Below are 18,927 nucleotides of genomic sequence, written 5' to 3'. Positions count from 1 at the left end.
TATCTCCTTCTAGTAGGTTAGACTAATTCCACGGAGCCAACTCTAATTCCAATTGTTGGGCATGCGATTATATTGAAAGATGACAAGGGTGGTGAATTAGTATAATATTACATTTCATCAATTTAAAATTTATTAATCACAATAACAATGACAATACACATGCAAAGAAAACAATAATACAATATTTATGTGGAAACCCGTACAAGAGAAAACCATGGCAAAATGCTTGCTTTACATAATTTATTTACAAATTTCGAGGCACCAACCCCTTATTCAATTTGTGGACACTTATTTACTAGAGGCACCAACACCTCATTCAAATTTCCACCTTTAAATATTGCTTCCTCAACAGAAGATGATATTCTACACAACCTATTCTATAATTCGTCCTCTCAAATTTATCTTCAAAATTGTTGTGAAATTACTATAAATCTCCTTATATGCTTCTAGATTAATCTTATTATAATGCTCTCTTGGTGTATCCACTTGATCTATCTTTTTTCAATTCAATTCCACACACTTGAACTTAAATCATTATATATATTATCACTTCTAAGACCCATACCCTTTTGGTTTTGAAGAGTCGTGTCTTCCTATATGTTAATGTCTTCATTTAGACAAATCCTATCTTTTCTTATTCCACCGTTTGGAAGATAATTTCTGAACAAATAGTTTCTTATTAGAATTCCTTAACAACTTGCCACCATTTGGAGGATAATTTCTAAACAAACCTCTACTTATTAGAATTGTAATATAATCGCTACTTATTAGAATTGTAAAATAAACGCTACTTATTAGAATTGTAAAACAATCGCTACTTATCGTAATCATACTTCTTTGTAGAGCAAATTGTTGATGTTATTGATTGATTCAAGTGCCATAAAGTTGATCTTGTTAATAGAGAGTTCATCTAGGCGTGAAGTTGACGATATTGTTAATGCATTAGTAGCTTCTGCAAGATAAGACTCTCCTAACTCTCTACTCTGTTATTAGTTTACTTATTCATGCTTTATGTTTATCAGACTATAACATTGATCAGAATTATGCTATTGATATTGGATACTGACGGATTAGATTGACGATCTACTTAACTATGTTAAGCGTCAATCTAAAGGGCTATCGGGCTACTAATCCGATAGCATATTAATGTCGATTCATATATGAATCAGCATTAATATGCTATCGGGGTATTAACCCGATAGCATATAATGCTAATTGTAATTGTTACTGTTTACTTTATATTATATTATATGCTTTGATACCGATTCATTATCGGGCATGTTTTATCTGAAACAATTAGCAAATACCGATTCATGATCGAATGTGTTTATAAGTGTTGTTATCATTAATAGAGATACCGATTCATCATCGGGTATGTTCATAAGCATTAAACGATTCATTATCAGGTATAAGCACTGTTATCATTATACTGATACATTAATGTTTGAAGCACCGATTAGTTATGGATCGGTTAATGTTAAGTAAGGGTCACGACCAAGTGACATCTTGGTCGAACATGTCTAAAAGACATTTCCGATCAAGGTGCCACTTGATTGTGGCAATCCTACTACTTATACATCATTCAAACCAAAGGAGATGACATTGAAATCGATACATGTTCATCCTCCTAACCTGCAGTAAAAGAAAGATAGCAATATTAGTGTCATAGCCATAATATCAAAATTAAATACACCATCCTACATATAACCTGTTCATTAAATTGGAAATTACAATACTTTTACATGGTATCAGAGCCAAGTTGACCGAACTTGGGGCTATTTAATTTCGTGAAACAAATTTAAGAACAAGTTTATATACTACATCACATTTCTTCAAATGGTCAGTGCTATCAGATTCGAAGACAGACTCGGAGGTGGCGATGATTTTTCAGCCTGGAAATTCAAAATTCAAATGATCTTAGAGGAGAACAAAGAGGATTCGTTTGTTCAAACCAAAAATGATCAACCCAAAAACGAAAGTGACAAATTAGCATGGATTGAGGGAAATGAAAAGGCAACAAAAATAATAGTTGATAGGGTGAGAAACAACATAATGCCCATCATAAGAAAACATCAGACAACCTATAAAATGTTCAAAGCTCTTGAAAGAACATTTAAGATATCGAATGCAAGTTGAACTCTAGCATTAAAACGAGAAATAAATCACATCACCATGAACAAAGGGGAGACAATCAACGCCTACTTTATGTGGATATCAGTTCTAAAAGATGAACTTGCAACTCTGGACTATGAGATCCAAAGCAAAGAGTTAACACTCATTGCTTTAGATGGGTTGCCTAGTGGATGGAGCACATTCGTCCAAGGCATCAATGCAAGGTCCAAATATCCCAAGTTTGAAAGATTAAGGGATGACTATCTCCAAGAAGAATCAAGATTGAACAAGATGGGAATGAAACACAAGAATATAGATGAAGATCTACAAGTTCTAAACACCAACTCCAACAAGCATAACAAGAAAAGGCAGTTTAGAAAGAGAAAAGGGCGTCAAGGCAAGAATACTTCAAAGAAGGACTTATCTCACATTCAATGTTACAGATGTGATCAGTTCGGACACTTCATTGCAAAATACTCAAAAAGAACAAAGAAACATGCTACATTTGTTAAAGCAGGAAAGACTAAAGGGGAAGATGACTCCGGGAAATATGTATTCTACTCAGCACTCACAAGTCAAACTTCTAACAAAATCAACTCATGGGTGATTGACAGTGGTTCATCCAAGCACATCACTGGGTTTAGAGAAGTACTTGATTCCATGACAGAGGAGAGTGATGAGGACGTAACCATCGGAGATGACTCCACACATCCAATTAGAGGAGTAGGAACCTGCACAATCAAATTGAAGACAGGCATAACCCTGCGGCTTGAAGGAGTACTATATGTCCCTGGCATCAAAAGAAATCTAGTCTCTATATCGGCACTAGAAGATAACGGATACAGAGTGACATTCATGGACAACAAAGTATTGGCTTGGCCAAAGAACTCCTCCATCAAGAAGGCAAAGACCATTGGATAGAGACGGGGCTATTTGTATGAACTGTGCACGAAACCTAATCTAGCCCTAATCCATGAAGCCACTAATACAAATGAAGTTTGGCATAGAAGATTAGGTCATCTGAATTTTAGGGCTTTATCTTCAATGGGAAACCTTGTCACAGGTCTACCCAAGTTAAAGCAAGACCATTCAGGGGCATGCAAAGGATGTGCCCCAGGTAAGAATACCAAAGGTGCATTCCAAAATAGTACTAGGAAAACTAGCAAAATTCTAGAATTAGTTCATTCTGATGTATGCGGACCTATGTCCGTATCCTCTCTAGAGGGATTCTTGTATTATGTAATATTTGTTGATGACTACTCTAGGAAGACTTGGATCTACTTTCTGAAAAGTAAAGAATCGGAATAGATCCTCTCTAGATTTAAAGAATTCAAATCACTAACTAAAAACCACTCAGGAAACAAAGTTAAAACCCTAAGAACCGACAATGGGGGAGAATACACATCAGATTCATTTAAAGAATTTTGTAGAAATAATGGGATTAAGACGGAGCTTACTATACCTTATAACCCTCAACAAAATGGGGTAGCGGAAAGGAAAAATAGGACCATAGTTGAAGCTGCCAAAGCCATGATCCTAGATCAAAACCTTAACACAAATCTCTGGGCTGAAGCATCCAGCACCGCTGTATATATACAGAACAAGGGCCCTCACTCCCATCTTGAGGGCAAAACTCCTGAAGAAGTATTCACTAAGATTAAGCCTGATATTAGCCACCTTAGGATATTTGGATGCCCTGTCTATATCCATATACCTAAAGAAAAAAGACTAAAACTAGAGCCTTCTGGAAAAAGAGGATTACTTGTAGGATATAGTGAAACCTCCAAAGCCTACATAATATATGTACCTGGTCAAAGAAATATTGAACTAAGTAAGGATGTAATATTTGAAGAGGATCTAGCTTTCAAAAGAGCTCAGAACTTCATAGAACCTGAAATCTATGTACCCACCTCTAACTTAGATGAAAATCCTACTCCTGAGTTTCAGAGGGAGAATCTAGATGAAACTGAAAAATGAAAATGAAAACTCATCTAGAAAACTCAAGAAAAGACCACTATGGGCCACCAAAACAGTAGAAGAAGCTCAGAGATTTGCTGCTCCTTCTGGAACCTTCAGAGAAAGCAAAAGACCTAATAAATTTACTAGCTATGTTGCTCTTATGATCTATCTAAAAAAAAACCTGACAATGTGACAGATGCCCTTAAACATCAAGTATGGAAGGATGCTATGTCTGAAGAGTATCAATCCATAATGAAAAATGATGTATGGGAAATTGTTCCTAGGCCAACTAAGAAGTCTGTTGTTTCTTCTAAATGGCTTTTCAAGATCAAACATGCAGTAGATGGCAACATTGAAAAATATAAGGCAAGATTTGTAGCCAAAGGATTCTCTCAAAAGGAAGGAATAGACTATGAAGAAACATTTGCTCCTATAACCAGATATACCTCAATCAAGGTTGTACTAGCCATTGTAGCAGCTAAGGGATGGAAGGTACATCAAATGGATGTAAAGACAGCTTTTCTTAATGGAGAGATATCTGAAGAAGTATACCTAGAGCAACCTGAGGGGTTTGAGATCCATCATGCAGAATCTCATGTGTGCAGACTCAAGAAAGCTCTATATGGGCTCAAACAGGGTCCCAAGGTCTCGTATGAAAGAATTGACACATATCTATCAAAACTAGGCTTCTCTAAAAATGATGCAAACCCTAATCTCTACTACAAATAGAATAAAGGTGATATGCTAATAATAATTTTATATGTTGATGACTTATTAATCTCTGGAGAAGATCACCTTATAGATCAATGCAAGAAAGAGCTATCCAAAGAATTTGATATGAAGGACTTGAGATTCCTTCATTATTTCCTAGGGTTGGAAGTATGGTAGAATCCTGATAACATTGTTCTAAACCAAGGCAAATATACATTAGACATTCTGAAGAGATTTGGAATGTTCAACTGCAGACCTATGACCTCTCCAATGGAGACCAATCTTCATAAACTCAAAGAAGCAGCAGCAGAATCATCTTCTACTGACCCCACTCTATACAGGCAAATGATTGGGTCTCTTATGTATCTGGTAAATACAAGACCAAATATATGCTATGCAGTAAATGCCTTGAGTCAGTTTATGTGTGAGCCAAAGGAGATACAGCTAGTAGCAGTAAAACACATTATGAGATATCTACAAGGCACCTTAAACCTTGGTCTCAAGTATAAGAAAATTGATCTTAATCTACATAGATTCTCAGATTCAGATTGGGCTGGAAGTGTGACTGATCAGAAAAGCACCTCTGGGTGCTGCTTCAGTTTGAGATCAGCCATGATATCCTGGATCAGCAGAAAGCAGTCTTCTGTAGCGCAAAGTTCCACCGAGACCGAATACATTGCAGCCTCCATGGCCGCCCGAGAAGCAGTGTGGCTTAGAAAGTTGCTTGTGGGATTGTTTGGTAATCCGATGAAACCTACAATCATCCATTGCGACAATCAGAGTTGCATAAAACTTTCAGTGAATCCAGTATTCCATGATAGATCCAAACATATTGAGATCCCATACCACTATGTACGAGACATGGCACACAAAAATGTGATCAAATTAGAATATGTTAGTACGGGAGATCAGACTGTAGATATTCTGACCAAACCACTTTCCAGAGTGAAGGTTGATCACTTCAGAAAAGGTTTAGGTATGATAGAAAGGTAATCTGCTTTGTAAATAAGATGTTGAAAATGTAAACTTCTTTTGTCATGTTGAGACATTATGGGTTTTACCCCCTGTGTTCATATCTAAGAGGTGACGATTTCTCAGATTATGAACACTTGTATGCAGACCTCATAAGGTGGCGATCTTATGATTCTCAAACCAGTTGTCATGTTGGATCTCTGGTATGTCATGGATGTGCCATGATGGTGTTGTGATAAAACATTTGAATAAAATGTTTGTGCACATATCACAATATGGATAAGATGAGAATTTAACCATCCTCATATGTTTATCCTCAGTATTGCGTGTTTTGGCAATACTAATATCACCTGTCTAGGTGATATTTTGTTATAATAAAATGATGAATCCTTTATATCACATGATTGGGTGATACATACTTAGAGTAAAATCTTATATTTGTATCATATGTCTTGATGATACTTCATATCATATGTATAGATGATATATATTCTTGGAGACTGACATTATGAAAAAGAAATGTGATGCAGGTTACTTTATCTATCTTCCAAAAGCTAAGAGGGAGTGTTAATGCATTAGTAACTTCTACAAGATAAGACTCTCCTAACTCTCTACTCTGTTATTAGTTTACTTATTCATGCTTTATGTTTATCAGACTATAACATTGATCATAATTATGCTATTGATATTGGATAATGACGGATTAGATTGACGATCTACTTAACTATGTTAAGCATCAATCTAAAGGGCTATCGGGCTACTAATCCGATAGCATATTAATGTCGATTCATATATGAATCGGCAGTAATATGCTATCGGGGTATTAACCCGATAGCATATAATGCTAACCGTAATTGTTACTGTTTACTTTATATTATATTATATGCTTTGATACCGATTCATTATCGGGCATGTTTTATCTGAAACAATTAGCAAATACCGATTCATGATCGGATGTGTTTATAAGTGTTGTTATCATTAACAGAGATACCGATTCATCATCGGGTATGTTCATAAGCATTAAACGATTCATTATCGGGTATAAGCATTGTTATCATTATACCGATACATTAATGTTTGAAGCACCAATTAGTTATGGATCGGTTAATGTTAAGTAAGGGTCACGACCAAGTGACATCTTGGTCGGACATGTCTAAAAGACATGTCCGATCAAGGTGCCACTTGATCGTGGCAATCCTACTACTTATACATCATTCAAACCAAAGGAGATGACATTGAAATAGATACATGTTCATCCTCCTAACCTGCACTAAAAGAAAGATAGCAATATTAGTGTCATAGCCATAATATCAAAATTAAATACACCATCATACATATAACCTGTTCATTAAATTGGAAATTACAATACTTTTACAAATATAATGATCATTGCATGATAAATATTGGCCAACATTATAATTATATTTATTGTTTGACAAATCGATGAAGTTGCTTTAAGAAAATTGGTCATGCCACCACCTAATTGTAATTTGTAGATTCATATTGTTTTGGCTTTCATATGTCAATGACATCAATGACAAAACTTTTCAACTCATTCGTGTAATTAAACAACTCAATATAACTTCAGAAGATTATGAACTATGTGATGACTCTTATGTAGTGGATCTTGGAGAAACAGACATTGTTTTAGGTATCCATTGTTTGCACTCTATTAGAGGTTACTATATGAAATATCAAACCATGGAGTTTAAGTTCCAATCTAATGGGAAATATGTTCTATTGAGAGGCTTATCGAATGGAGCACCCCAAGTATTCACTACAAAAAGGATGGAGAAGACTTTTTGAAAAAGGACAAGTAGCTTGGTCAATGGGAATCATAATTCATCCAACAAGCTACTCCAATAAATAAGGTAATTTCCATTTGGAAATTCAGAAAATCATTGATAAGCATAATTTAGTTTTCAATGATATGCCTCTAGGATTACCTCCAAATAGGGGATTTGAACATGTTATTGAGTTGGAACAGGGTGCCAAACCTATTATAACTACTCCATATCATCATCCAAGGGTTTATAAGGAATTGAAAGATAGTGCATACAATAAATGGAGCAAAAAAACACAAACCAAGGTTTCATGGACCCTACATAATTACTAGGAAGGTAGGAGAAGTAGCCTACGAGTTGGAGGAAAAAGATGGAATGGGAAATTAGAAAGCCCATTTTGGAATGTTAAGTAGCACTTACAAACATTTCACACGCTGGCAAAGTGAAAGACAAGTGGAAGAAGAGTTCCATTCTTGGGAATGTAAATCATTTCCCTTTTTTGGCATAGGATTTGGGAGCCAAAAACATGTGCTTGCAAATGGTTTGATATTTAGGAGGGTCTGTTGGCATTATTTATTTCATTCACTTGTATTTGCTAATTGCATTTTTTTTGTTTTTCAGAGCTGCCAAACCTGTGGAGAAGGAGACCTAAGGATAAGAATTTAAAGGTTTCCAAGAAGACTAAGGACAAGAGTTTGAGGTTCTTTCAGGAGCAAGCTCATTTACAATTTATCATTGTGTAGATTGAAGTTAGAATTATTAGTTTATTTAGATATATTAGAAGTATTTGAGTGAAGTTTTGTGCGAATGCATTTCCAAAAAAAATTGTAGCTTAATAACAGCAACGAGGTTATATGCTACTATTATTTCATGCTAAAATCAGACATTATATGTTTTAGAAGTTTGTTCAAAAGTTGGGTAGAGGTTCTATGCATTTTGTGTTGCGAGATGCTCTAGAATTTGCTAGTATTTGTGTTTTTTGTATTCCTAAATTAGAGTAAACCTTTAGCATCTTTGAAGTCATGGGTTTGTTGTTGTTAAAGTGTTTTCTAAATTATTGTTGTTGAGAACGATTATGAGGAGTTTTGAGAAGTTGCAGTTGTTTCTCTATGTTTAAGCTTCAAATTTGGGTACAATTTGCAGTAGGTCTACAATGTTGTCATCTGATGTATTTGAGAAAAAAGATGATGTAAACCCATGTTAACATTTGTAATATACATTCTACATCAATTGTATAAGGTTGAGTTTCAGTTTGTTGTGTTTTTGGTGAACATTTTGATATACCCAAATTCTTGGCTCTGCAAATTTCAATTAGAAAAAAGAAAGTCTTCAAATCTGATATAATAATTGGCAAGGGTTATTACATCATCTAAGCAAGATGTCTAATAGGTGGACACTGAAAATTGACCATCACTTGCTTGTGACATTTTTACTAATTATTCTTCTAAATTAACTAATTTTATTATTTAAACAAAAATTATTATTCTAAATCAATTTTCCCTCTTTCATCATATATTAAATATATTTTAAATACTTCCAACATTAATTAAATGATTTCCATTACTCAATTAATTCTTTCTTGCACACAATTAAATAATTTTTATTATTTAATTGTTTTTATTTTCTTTCATCATGCACGTTAATTAAATAATTTTTAATTATTTAATTAATTATTTTTCTTCCATTTCTCTATAATTATTTTAATTATTAATGTCGAGATCGAAAAATAGAGGATGCAAAAAGAAAATGCCTGTGAAAAACATGTTTTAACTAATGTTTTACCCGCATCAACATTATTACCTCTGTTTTTCCTGTGTAAAAACCCTCGCAGAGTTTGCAATCTATGTATGTATATGGATGGATATACGCATGTATGCACAAGGATGGACATATCATGTGATGAAACACGCAACCAGCAATTGGCATACATCAACATATTATAGCATGCAAAGACGAGGATTTTGTGGTTCTTTATATAGATACCAATGACTTGAGAATAACTGTTGAGATATTGACTACGTTAGAATGTCCTACGTATAATCTACAAACAAAATAAGAATGACAGTATGCTTAACACAGGGGTCCATGATAGAGACCCTCAAGAATGGAAACCCCTGGCTGCACACATTGAGAGGTTAGGCGGAAAACCCTTACTTCTCACCTGGAAATTCCATGCAAGGATTGCAAGGTGGACTGAAACCAATGTTGTGCAACTTTCAGGTACAGGCAATCAAGATTTGCAAGCAAATATAAGGAGTGATTGGCTGATCAATTGGAGTACCATCGTTTGAAGGTTTCAACATGCATACCATCGCTGTTTGGCAAATCACATCATTCCTTGACTGGTCGCAACTAATATTCATCATCATAGAGATTTGGCTGCAGTTGTGGAGGTAGTGTTAGGCATAATTCAGCTCTATGTGGAGCCGCATCAGCTGTCTCTCCCCAGCCCTCAACAAGGGTAAGCGCAGCTGCTGTGAGGGCCTATGTGAGAGCTTAATTGCCTGAGTATTGCATCCTTGCATCATTCCAGGGCTGTCACCACCTAATTCAGTTGTGCATTTTCGATTTATTCCTTAGTTATTTCACTGAAGGAGCAGAACTGTGTGTAGTTATTGGTAATTCAGGACTTTTAGCGGGGTTACATCATTAGCTGATGATTCTGCAGCCATTACTTACTGCCTGGGAAGGAATCTAGGATAACTTGCAGACTGGAGGACATTTCATTGGCTGCCTGTGGTTTTCCCAGTGACACAGTTGACAAGGTGAACCTGGATAGAGAAGTTGGACTCATTTGTGGCACTTACAGCCGCTGATTCTTACTCAAATCTGAGTTGTCAATCCACTCATAAGACAAATCATTATTTTCCCAGTGAACTGTCACTGTACATGAGATTCTAAATTCAAATGCATACTAAAAATGATGCCAAAAACTGCTTTGACTGTCCAAGTATGAAATTGTTTACCATCAGCACACGTAAAATTGATTGACCAGAATATAAGAAGAGTGTTGAAACTGTTCCTTCTTCTCAGTTTATAAACTGTCCGGTATTAACCGAGTGATCAGTTAGCAAATAATATCATTGGGAATTATTGTCTTTTTGGCTTTTTCTTTACAAAGAAAATTCAGTTTCCTTTATTTGTCCAGACTAATTTTTAGTTCAGCAGTTATAGCTGTTCATGTTTACATTTATTTTTTTAATGAAAGAACCTATAAGTACAAAATAATTTGAAATTTATTGCCGGAAACACCACATTGAATCACAGAACAAGAAAAGTTCATGGTAGACCCCTGCAGAATCAATAATAGCACCTGTGAAGACATTAGATTAAATTATGAATCAATTTAAATCTATCAACATTTATCCTGGTGAAATGTGAACTCACTAAGTTATTCCCATCAACGTGCTCAAATATTGTTCTCTGGATAGCATATCCTTCTAAGCTCCTCTGTCAACTTTTGCAAAATCAACCACATGAATCAAGAAGAAACCCTGTTGTTCACTGTTAAGATAACCAACAATCGAGCCCATAGTCTCTTATTTTTTGAAATGATGTCGTGTCATATCTTTCCAAGCAACTACTTGCATTTGAAATTCTTAATACCTTAAAATTTCAAAATAACACCCATTAGTAGAACACTAGCATACCTTAAAATGTAATTATTGTCATCATCCTCATCTCCAGACTCGCTAAGTCTCAATATGTTGCTTCTTCTGGAGCATTTGCATTGTTAAAATAATTAACGTCCATTAGAAACAATAAAAGCAAAAAAAAAACTTGTTAATTAAAAATTTAAACCAAGAAACTGAGATACAAATACCAACCAATGTCTCCCCCATCATCCATATCCAGATAGTCTTCGTCATCATCGAACCCAAAATTCTGGCAATGCAAAATTTAAAATTTATGACAGCAATATTAGTTGACGCCATGTGTGTTTCATAAAGCCTATTGTTACATTATCTAAAAATTCAACAAAAAGAAAATGGAAAGCAGAGCTTTAGTGTTGCAGGAAGAAAAATAATCCTGGAGGAAACATATTTGACTGTTCAGTAATAGTTTTAAATTTTAAAAAACATGAAAATTGTTAAAGGGCTTCATCAACTTCAACTGCAAGTGGTTGTTTAGAAAGATATCCAAGATTCCAGGCATTCAATCAAACAACCAATAAATCAAGTTACCTTTATCGATACTTTTGAGAAGCATTAATCTGGTCTAACAGATGTCACATACACAAACACTTATCTGGCAACACAAATTGGAAATCACCTCCTCCCCCTCACAATACCTACACTGTATATAGCAATCATAAATAGCATGCGTGATCTAGTATCAGTCAGTTGTAAATCCCCATCATGTCTAAAACCCCTTAAGGCCAATTGGCTCACACTGTTTCCCTACAATGATGAGTAAAACCAACCCATGTGGGAAGAAGCTGATTGAGAAATCTACCTTGATAGGAATTTACCTCTGATATAAGCTCTTCTTACAAAACACAAAAAGAAACTGTGGAATCCACCCAAGGCCCTTATGGACACAACAACCCCACCCAAAATAGACTATAGCCGATTCAACAATATGACACTGAAACAACTTCAAGGATAAGAAAATGCTTCTAATATTAAATGATTATAGCCTTACCTTAACATTGTATTACATGAGATCCATTTTATAGGCCAAGCAGGATGACATATTAACTGTATACTGACTAGATCTTATTGAGAATTAACCTCACTGATTGAAGGTAACCGAGAGTTAACCCACAAATGAGTCTGTTGAACTCAATCATCTAATTTAAAAGGACTTCAATTACAGAGCTAACTAAGAAGCTGAATCGAAGGATTCTAACTAGGATTAACTTGAACTACATGAGGTGGATATTATGAATTACACACAATCAAATGACAAGCAATCAAACTTGAACTACCTAGGTAAACTAAGTTAAAATAATAAGATGTATAAATATTGTTTGACTTACAGAAGTGGGGAAAGAAAGAAGAAATTATAAATCAATCTCCCTCTTAAGAATTGTTTCTTCAATTCAAATTGAGATCTAACATGTAGCAAACGTGTTTCTTCAATTCAAAAGGGTTGAAAGAAAACAACTGCAACAAGGCTAAGAAAAGCTCAGGAAAGTGCCATGTGCAAAGAACTTGGGTTTTGGAACCCTTTTGAAATAATCATCTTTCCTTTGGCGACAAGATATGAGTTCGATACAGATATAGTTATTTTTTGTTTGTTTTCCTAGAAAAATATGAATACACAAGAAAAAATATTTTTCTTGAGGACCAAATGGCAATCCATGAGTCAGAAATATAATATTTTTATTTACAATTTCCAACCTAGAATTCAACCATACAATCAGGAAAGCACCACTTCAATTGATCTAGCCTTGTCAGGTGCTAGGCCAGCAGATGAGCTTATAATAGGATCTAATGATGACACAACAATCTAAGGATCAGAGAACATTATTGAAAGAAAATGACTACAACAAAGCTAGTGGAAGGCTCAAGAAAGTGTCATGCTGCAATAAACTCGGGTTTCGGAACCCGTTTGAAATGATCAACTTTCCTTTGTTGAAAATTTGTGAGTTAGATGCAGATATAAAGTTGTTTTATGTTTTGTTTTCTAGCAAATTATGAATACACAAGAAAAAGCAAACTTTATTTTTTGGAGCAAATGGCAATCCATGAGCCACAATAACAATATTTACATTTACAATTTCCAACCTAGAATTCAACCATACAACCAGGAAACCACCACTTCAATTAATCTAGCCTCATTAAGTGCTAGGCCAGCAGATGAGCTTGACGCAAACAACTGCCTTTATTCTACATTGCTTAGGTAATGGACAATCAAGGCATGCCTGCCAATAATGTTCTCTGATCCTTAGATCTTCCATCCCTGACTACTTACTCATTGGTACACAAATTACAATAAATCCAACCCATGACGAGCCTTTATATGCTTTCTAAAGTATAAAAAGGGATCTTGATCATTGCAAGTGTGCCTACTCAACAACTCCTCACAATCTTGTTCAAACTTAATAAAAGAATATCCAGGAATGGGATGAAGAACAGCAACACCAGCAACGTGAACAATAAAAAGTAGGACCCTAGTCCTATAAAAGAGGATGAAGAAATCATGCCTGTTGGTGCCATCTCAGAGGATTGGGAAGTTATGACCACTAGTACTATCACAAGTAACCCTTAAACCTTCTATTTAGTCAAGGGATCTTGGTAATATTTAGGTTTCAACCTCCTCTGTATTCACTAGTGTCATAAATAAATAATATAAAAGTCTATACTACTGCAAATCTTTTTAACAATAGTTGCAGCTCTCGTACTAAAATTTTCACTGCCTCAAAAATTGCCCCTGATGTCCCTACTAAAATTTTAACCTAGGAGAATGTTGTTCCTCTTAATCCCATCCCTATCCCTGCAAACTCAGCCCACCAGAAAAATGATTCCAATCTCCAATAACATATTCTTAACAAAATAAACTCCAATTCTTCCTTGGTAATCTCTCCCCCAACATTAGAGATACATTAGTTCAGCTTGTTCTTAAGAAAGAGGAAAAAGGAGCTGATATCCCTCTACCACAACTATGTATCCACATGTCACTCAACCATATACAATGGAAAAAAGAAAACAAGATCCTCCTTTAAAACTGCATGAAGCAGCAAATAGTGTGGCTAACTTTGTTAAATGATATGCAAACGTCATAGATATTCCATATGAGATTCATTAACAAAGATTTAGTTCCCTGTTGCTCACAAATTCTATGCTTCTATGAACAACTTTTAAGGCTTCAAACTTTCTAAGAGTCTATAATCTTTATCCAAGAATTACATGCTAACATGAATGCCTACATCCATTGTATCCTTGGATTCATATCCAAAACATGCTACTATAAACATGTGAATACTTTATCAATCCACTAAACTACAATGCAACCAAGAGTATGCTTACGTGAGGTTAATTCCAGAATATATATAATGTCAAGACCAAGTACTGTGCTTGTAAATAGTTCGTTTAGCTCATCACTAATATAAATAGCAGATTCGTATGGATGTGTTCTAAACCCATTGCATCCTTTATTTCATAACCCAAAACATGCTACTACACCAATGTGAATACTTAATCAATCCACAAAGGCTTTTGGACAGCTCGGCACTCTGCAACTAGGTCTGTGGGTTTCTGACGTGGGCCTCGAAGTGGAGGTCGACCCCTATGGGTGGAGGTGGTAAGGCCTCCTCCATGTGGGTAAGCTTCGTGCTACCCTGTCTCTTTTCTTTCTTTTCTGTATTCCTTCCTTGCGCTGTTTTTTTGTTGTTGTTCGGTACTTTCCATCCAGGCGCTCATGCGATGTTTATGAGCCACCATGGGCGACTCCTCTGGAGGGCGGATAATTAATTTTGATCGTCCGGATGAAGTGATGGACACCCCAAACAATATTAATTCAAAATCCTTCAAGGATGCCCTTGTTGATGAGGTCTTTTCTGCTCCCTTGGATGCGTTGTTTGAATTGGTGAGTGATTCTGGGTCTAGTTTCCATGGCGGAGAGGAAGGAGGAGGTAAGCTTTCTAGCCCACCTTTGCCTACTTTGTCGCTCATTCCTGATGATTCCATGCATAAGGCTATTAATGTTGAGAAATCTAGGTTAAATTTTGTTGCTATCTTTCTCGCGGCCGTGGATGTTGAGAGATGCCTGGCCTACAAATTCTTAGATGAATGGATTAAGAATATCTAGATAAAAAAAACTAGGGTTTCATGTTTCCTTTTATCGAATGATTCAAAAAAGTTTATTTGTGACTTTTTTCAGGGATGCTAAATCCCAAATTGTGGTTGTTCAGAAGCAATTCTAGACTACAGGAAAATGTACCTTCAGAGCCCTAAACTAGGCCCATGACACGGTAAATGAGGAAATTTTGGCTCTCATGCCCTAGATGGGTAGAATTGAAGAGCCTCCCTCCGGTTTTGTGGAATTTTATTCTGCAGTTTTTGCAACCCATCGGCAAGGTTATTAGAGTTGATAATCCTCCTACCCTTGTGCCGCATCTTGATGCGAGGGTTCTGGTCTCGGTCAATCCAGGCCGAGATTTCTCGAGATTTATTGAAATCGAGTTAGAAGATGGGCCTGTTACCTATCTTGTGGAAACCCTTGGTGGTATTAATGCGTGTTTCCTTTGTAGGCGAGGTCATATAAGGCGTAATTGCCCTATTTTGTTTGCTAGGAAACCCAGCAATAATAAGACTAGACCTGGTGATGCTAATCTTGTTGGTGATTCTAGATCTAAAACCCCCGCTAATCTTGTTAGTGGGAACTCTACCCCCTGCTTATGAGTAAACTGGACTCCCTCAAAGAGGCCGTTAAAACGGCTATTCTAGAGCCCACCCTGAAACCCCCTAAATTTGATCATTCGGCTCAGTTTGGGGTGTTCACTGATGAAGCCCCCCATTCAGCTATCCTTGAAGCTATCTCTCAGTTAGGTGAGTCTAATAAAAGCTCTCCTCAATTCGAGATGCCTAAAACTCGCAAACCTAGGAAGAAGAATGTCCAACAGTTGGTCTTGGATAAGATTAAGAAAGCTATTCGGGATAAACAGCCTGAAGGACCAGAATCAATCCACATGGATGATGATTCTGATGCCCAGCCTCCAAAGTATAAATTGCTAAAAGTAAAAAAGACTCCCTGATTAAGTCAATTGTAAAGGACTTTGAAAAGAAAGACCAAACCTTTAATAATTTGGAGGGATGCCGAGGAAAGAGCTCCTCACCTGATACTAGTAACCGTATAAAGGTTGCTAACAAATTTGATCTTTTAGGAGAAGAGCATTTTGCTCCTCCGATTGACTTTGATGTTGTTGGTCTAGAAGGGATAAAGCAAACCCCTGCATCCCTCCAAGTTATCGGGGGTTCTAGAATTAGCTTTCCTAAGCCGGTTGTTACAGAGGACAATGACTCTGCTTTTTTTGACATCATTGTTGCTGACCCTACAGCTAGGTCATCCAATCCCCTAAGCCCTCTTAATCTTGCCAGTGATGGTGATTCAGGGCCCGAAAGTATTGAAGGCTCAATTGGGGTTAATGAAATGGAGTCTAAGCTGGATGCGAAGTGGATCTCCAACAACTCGGTCTCTAGTGGGGAGACTGGAGAGAAGTGATCTTCCTTGATGAAGGTGAGCCAGGTGACAAGGTAAATTTTGAATCCTCTGGGAAGAGGAAATCAACCCGAGTGAGAAGGAAAAGAGGAAGACCTCTCCCTAAGAAAGTGGATGCTAATACTGAACTCCCTAAGTGCTTCAGCAGCTTTAGGGCTGCCGAAAGCTCCAAATAATTTACAACTTTGATGATGAAATGCATCTCATGGAATATTAGGGGGTTGGAATCCCTAGACAAAAAGCATGTCATTCGTGTTAAATTTTAGCACTTTCAGATTAACTAAGACTCAAAAAATCAGACTTTACTTACTAGTTAGATTCATTTATATTTAGAGATTTATAGTTTCAGATTTAACACAGCAAGGAAAATAAAGAAATAGAGACAAAACACAATTACCCTGGGAAAACCTCCTAGGAGGAAAAACCCAACCTGAAAAGATCCTTAGATCTGATTATGGATTATAGATATGCAATCAATACAACACTTATCTCATGTGCTTTTGTAGGTTCAGATTTTGCTGTAACTGAAGGTATGGTAGATCACGGTGGCTGCCTTCAATATTTACTTGATGAATGCTGAGATTGTATTCACCTAAGTTGCAGACTTTAAGAAGTTCACTTGATTCCTTGTGATGGATTTCGCATCTCCTTCTAATTGCAGAGGTAGGTTGTTGTAGCTGTCATGTCTTTTGCACCACCTTCAATATCATATATTTCGCACCACTTTAACCATGCAGATTGCTTTAAGGGCAGATCACTTATGACTTCTTGGAGTTCGCTTTAGGCATGTAAGTTTTTGCATGAAGAAGCAGATCAGATTGGTGATTTACAAATGAATCTTGACCTCTTATTTATATGGAGCAAACTTCCTCAACTAGGTCGGCCCTTTTAAATAATTAACTTTTAATTATTTCATTTATTTGCCTTTTAATAGGGTCGGCCCTATTGGATAGTGCGCTGAGTGTTTGTTGTTAAAGCGTGGGGAATAGGGCCACGTTAAGGGGAAGAGGGGCCAAGCGGATTCCAATGTTGCCTACGGCAATTTGAATCCGCCCTTTCCCTAATTAATATCAACACTCCCTCTTAATTAGGGAGAAGAACATAACTATAATCTTCCATCTTGCATACACAAGCAAGGAATGGATTTACATAATACAATCTTCCAGCTTGCACACAAGCATAGACTGGATCCACCTTACATTGCCCGCAGAGGGTGGAGAGGATCTTTTCGACCATCTTACATTGCCCGCAAAGGATGGTCAATCAATTATACCAATACCATCGTACATTGCCCGTAGAGGATAGTTTAACCATTACACTTCTCCCTGAGAAGTCTTACAATACCATCTTACATTGCCCGCAAAGGATAGTTACACTTCTCCCTGAGAAGTTTACAATACCACCTAACATTGCCCGCAGAGGGTGGTTAACATTTACAATACCATCTTACATTGCCCGCAGAGGATGGTTAATAATTATACTTCTCCCTGAGAAGTTTACAATACCACCTTACATTGCCCGTAGAGGGTGGTTTAATACAATACAAAGTATCACTGAGATTGAGACTCCCTCTCAATTATGGTTTCATTTTTCACAATACCAAGTCTATCCCTGAAGTACACAAACTTCACTTTGGATAGAGGCTTGGTAAGAATATCTGCAACCTGCTCATCAGTGCTGACATACTTCAGCTGAATAGCACCTCTTTGCACCATATCTCGAATGAAGTGATAATGGGTTTCCACATGTTTTGACCTATCATGAAATACTGAATTGACAGACATTTTAATACAACTCTGGTTATCACAGTGAATAACTGTAGGATCCCATGGCTGACCAAACAACCCAGCAAGAAGCTTACAAAGCCACACTGCTTCTCTGGAGGCTACACTTGCTGCTATATACTCAACTTCAGCAGTACTCAATGCCACTGAAGATTGTTTCCTGCAAGCCCAGGAGACTACTGCGGATCCCAAGCTAAAACAGATACCGGAGGTGCTTTTCCTATCTTTGACGCTTCCAGCCCAGTCTGCATCTGAATAACCTTCCAAGGTTATTGGAGTGTTAAGTGGATACTTCAGCCCAAAACCAATTGTGCCTCGCAAGTATCTTAGGATATGCTTGGCAGCAACAAGATGAACATGTTTGGGCATGCTCATGAACTGGCTGAGAGCATTTACAGCAAAACATATGTCTGGTCTAGTGTTAACTAGATACATCAGTG

At 36.6% G+C, this 18,927-nt stretch overlaps 1 protein-coding gene across 11 annotated transcripts in view; it reads right to left on the bottom strand.

Annotated features, from left to right (window-relative positions):
* Positions 1-6,850: 6,850 nt before the first annotated feature.
* LOC131066564 (uncharacterized) overlaps positions 6,851-18,927 on the bottom strand; it is a 94,568-nt gene continuing 82,491 nt past the window's right edge. For 5 of the 11 annotated variants that reach the window (XR_009372606.1, XR_009372610.1, XR_009372608.1 and 2 more), the window contains 4 exons: positions 11,366-11,423; positions 11,189-11,254; positions 10,926-11,042; positions 10,476-10,851 (listed from right to left, as the gene is read on the bottom strand). Coding sequence is in view for 1 of the 11 variants with exons in the window: in XM_059221437.1 (XP_059077420.1) it covers positions 11,238-11,254; positions 11,366-11,423 (75 nt within the window). In the remaining 10 variants the exon portion in view is untranslated. Of the gene's footprint in view, positions 7,020-10,475; positions 10,852-10,925; positions 11,043-11,188; positions 11,255-11,365; positions 11,424-18,927 lie in introns of those variants that run through there. The other 6 variants (XR_009372612.1, XR_009372609.1, XR_009372611.1 and 3 more) reach the window with 6 other exon arrangements.

The sequence above is a fragment of the Cryptomeria japonica genome, chromosome 5, assembly GCF_030272615.1.
Source record: "Cryptomeria japonica chromosome 5, Sugi_1.0, whole genome shotgun sequence".
Taxonomy (NCBI): domain Eukaryota; kingdom Viridiplantae; phylum Streptophyta; class Pinopsida; order Cupressales; family Cupressaceae; genus Cryptomeria; species Cryptomeria japonica.
This window is presented reverse-complemented; position numbering and strand designations above follow the sequence as displayed.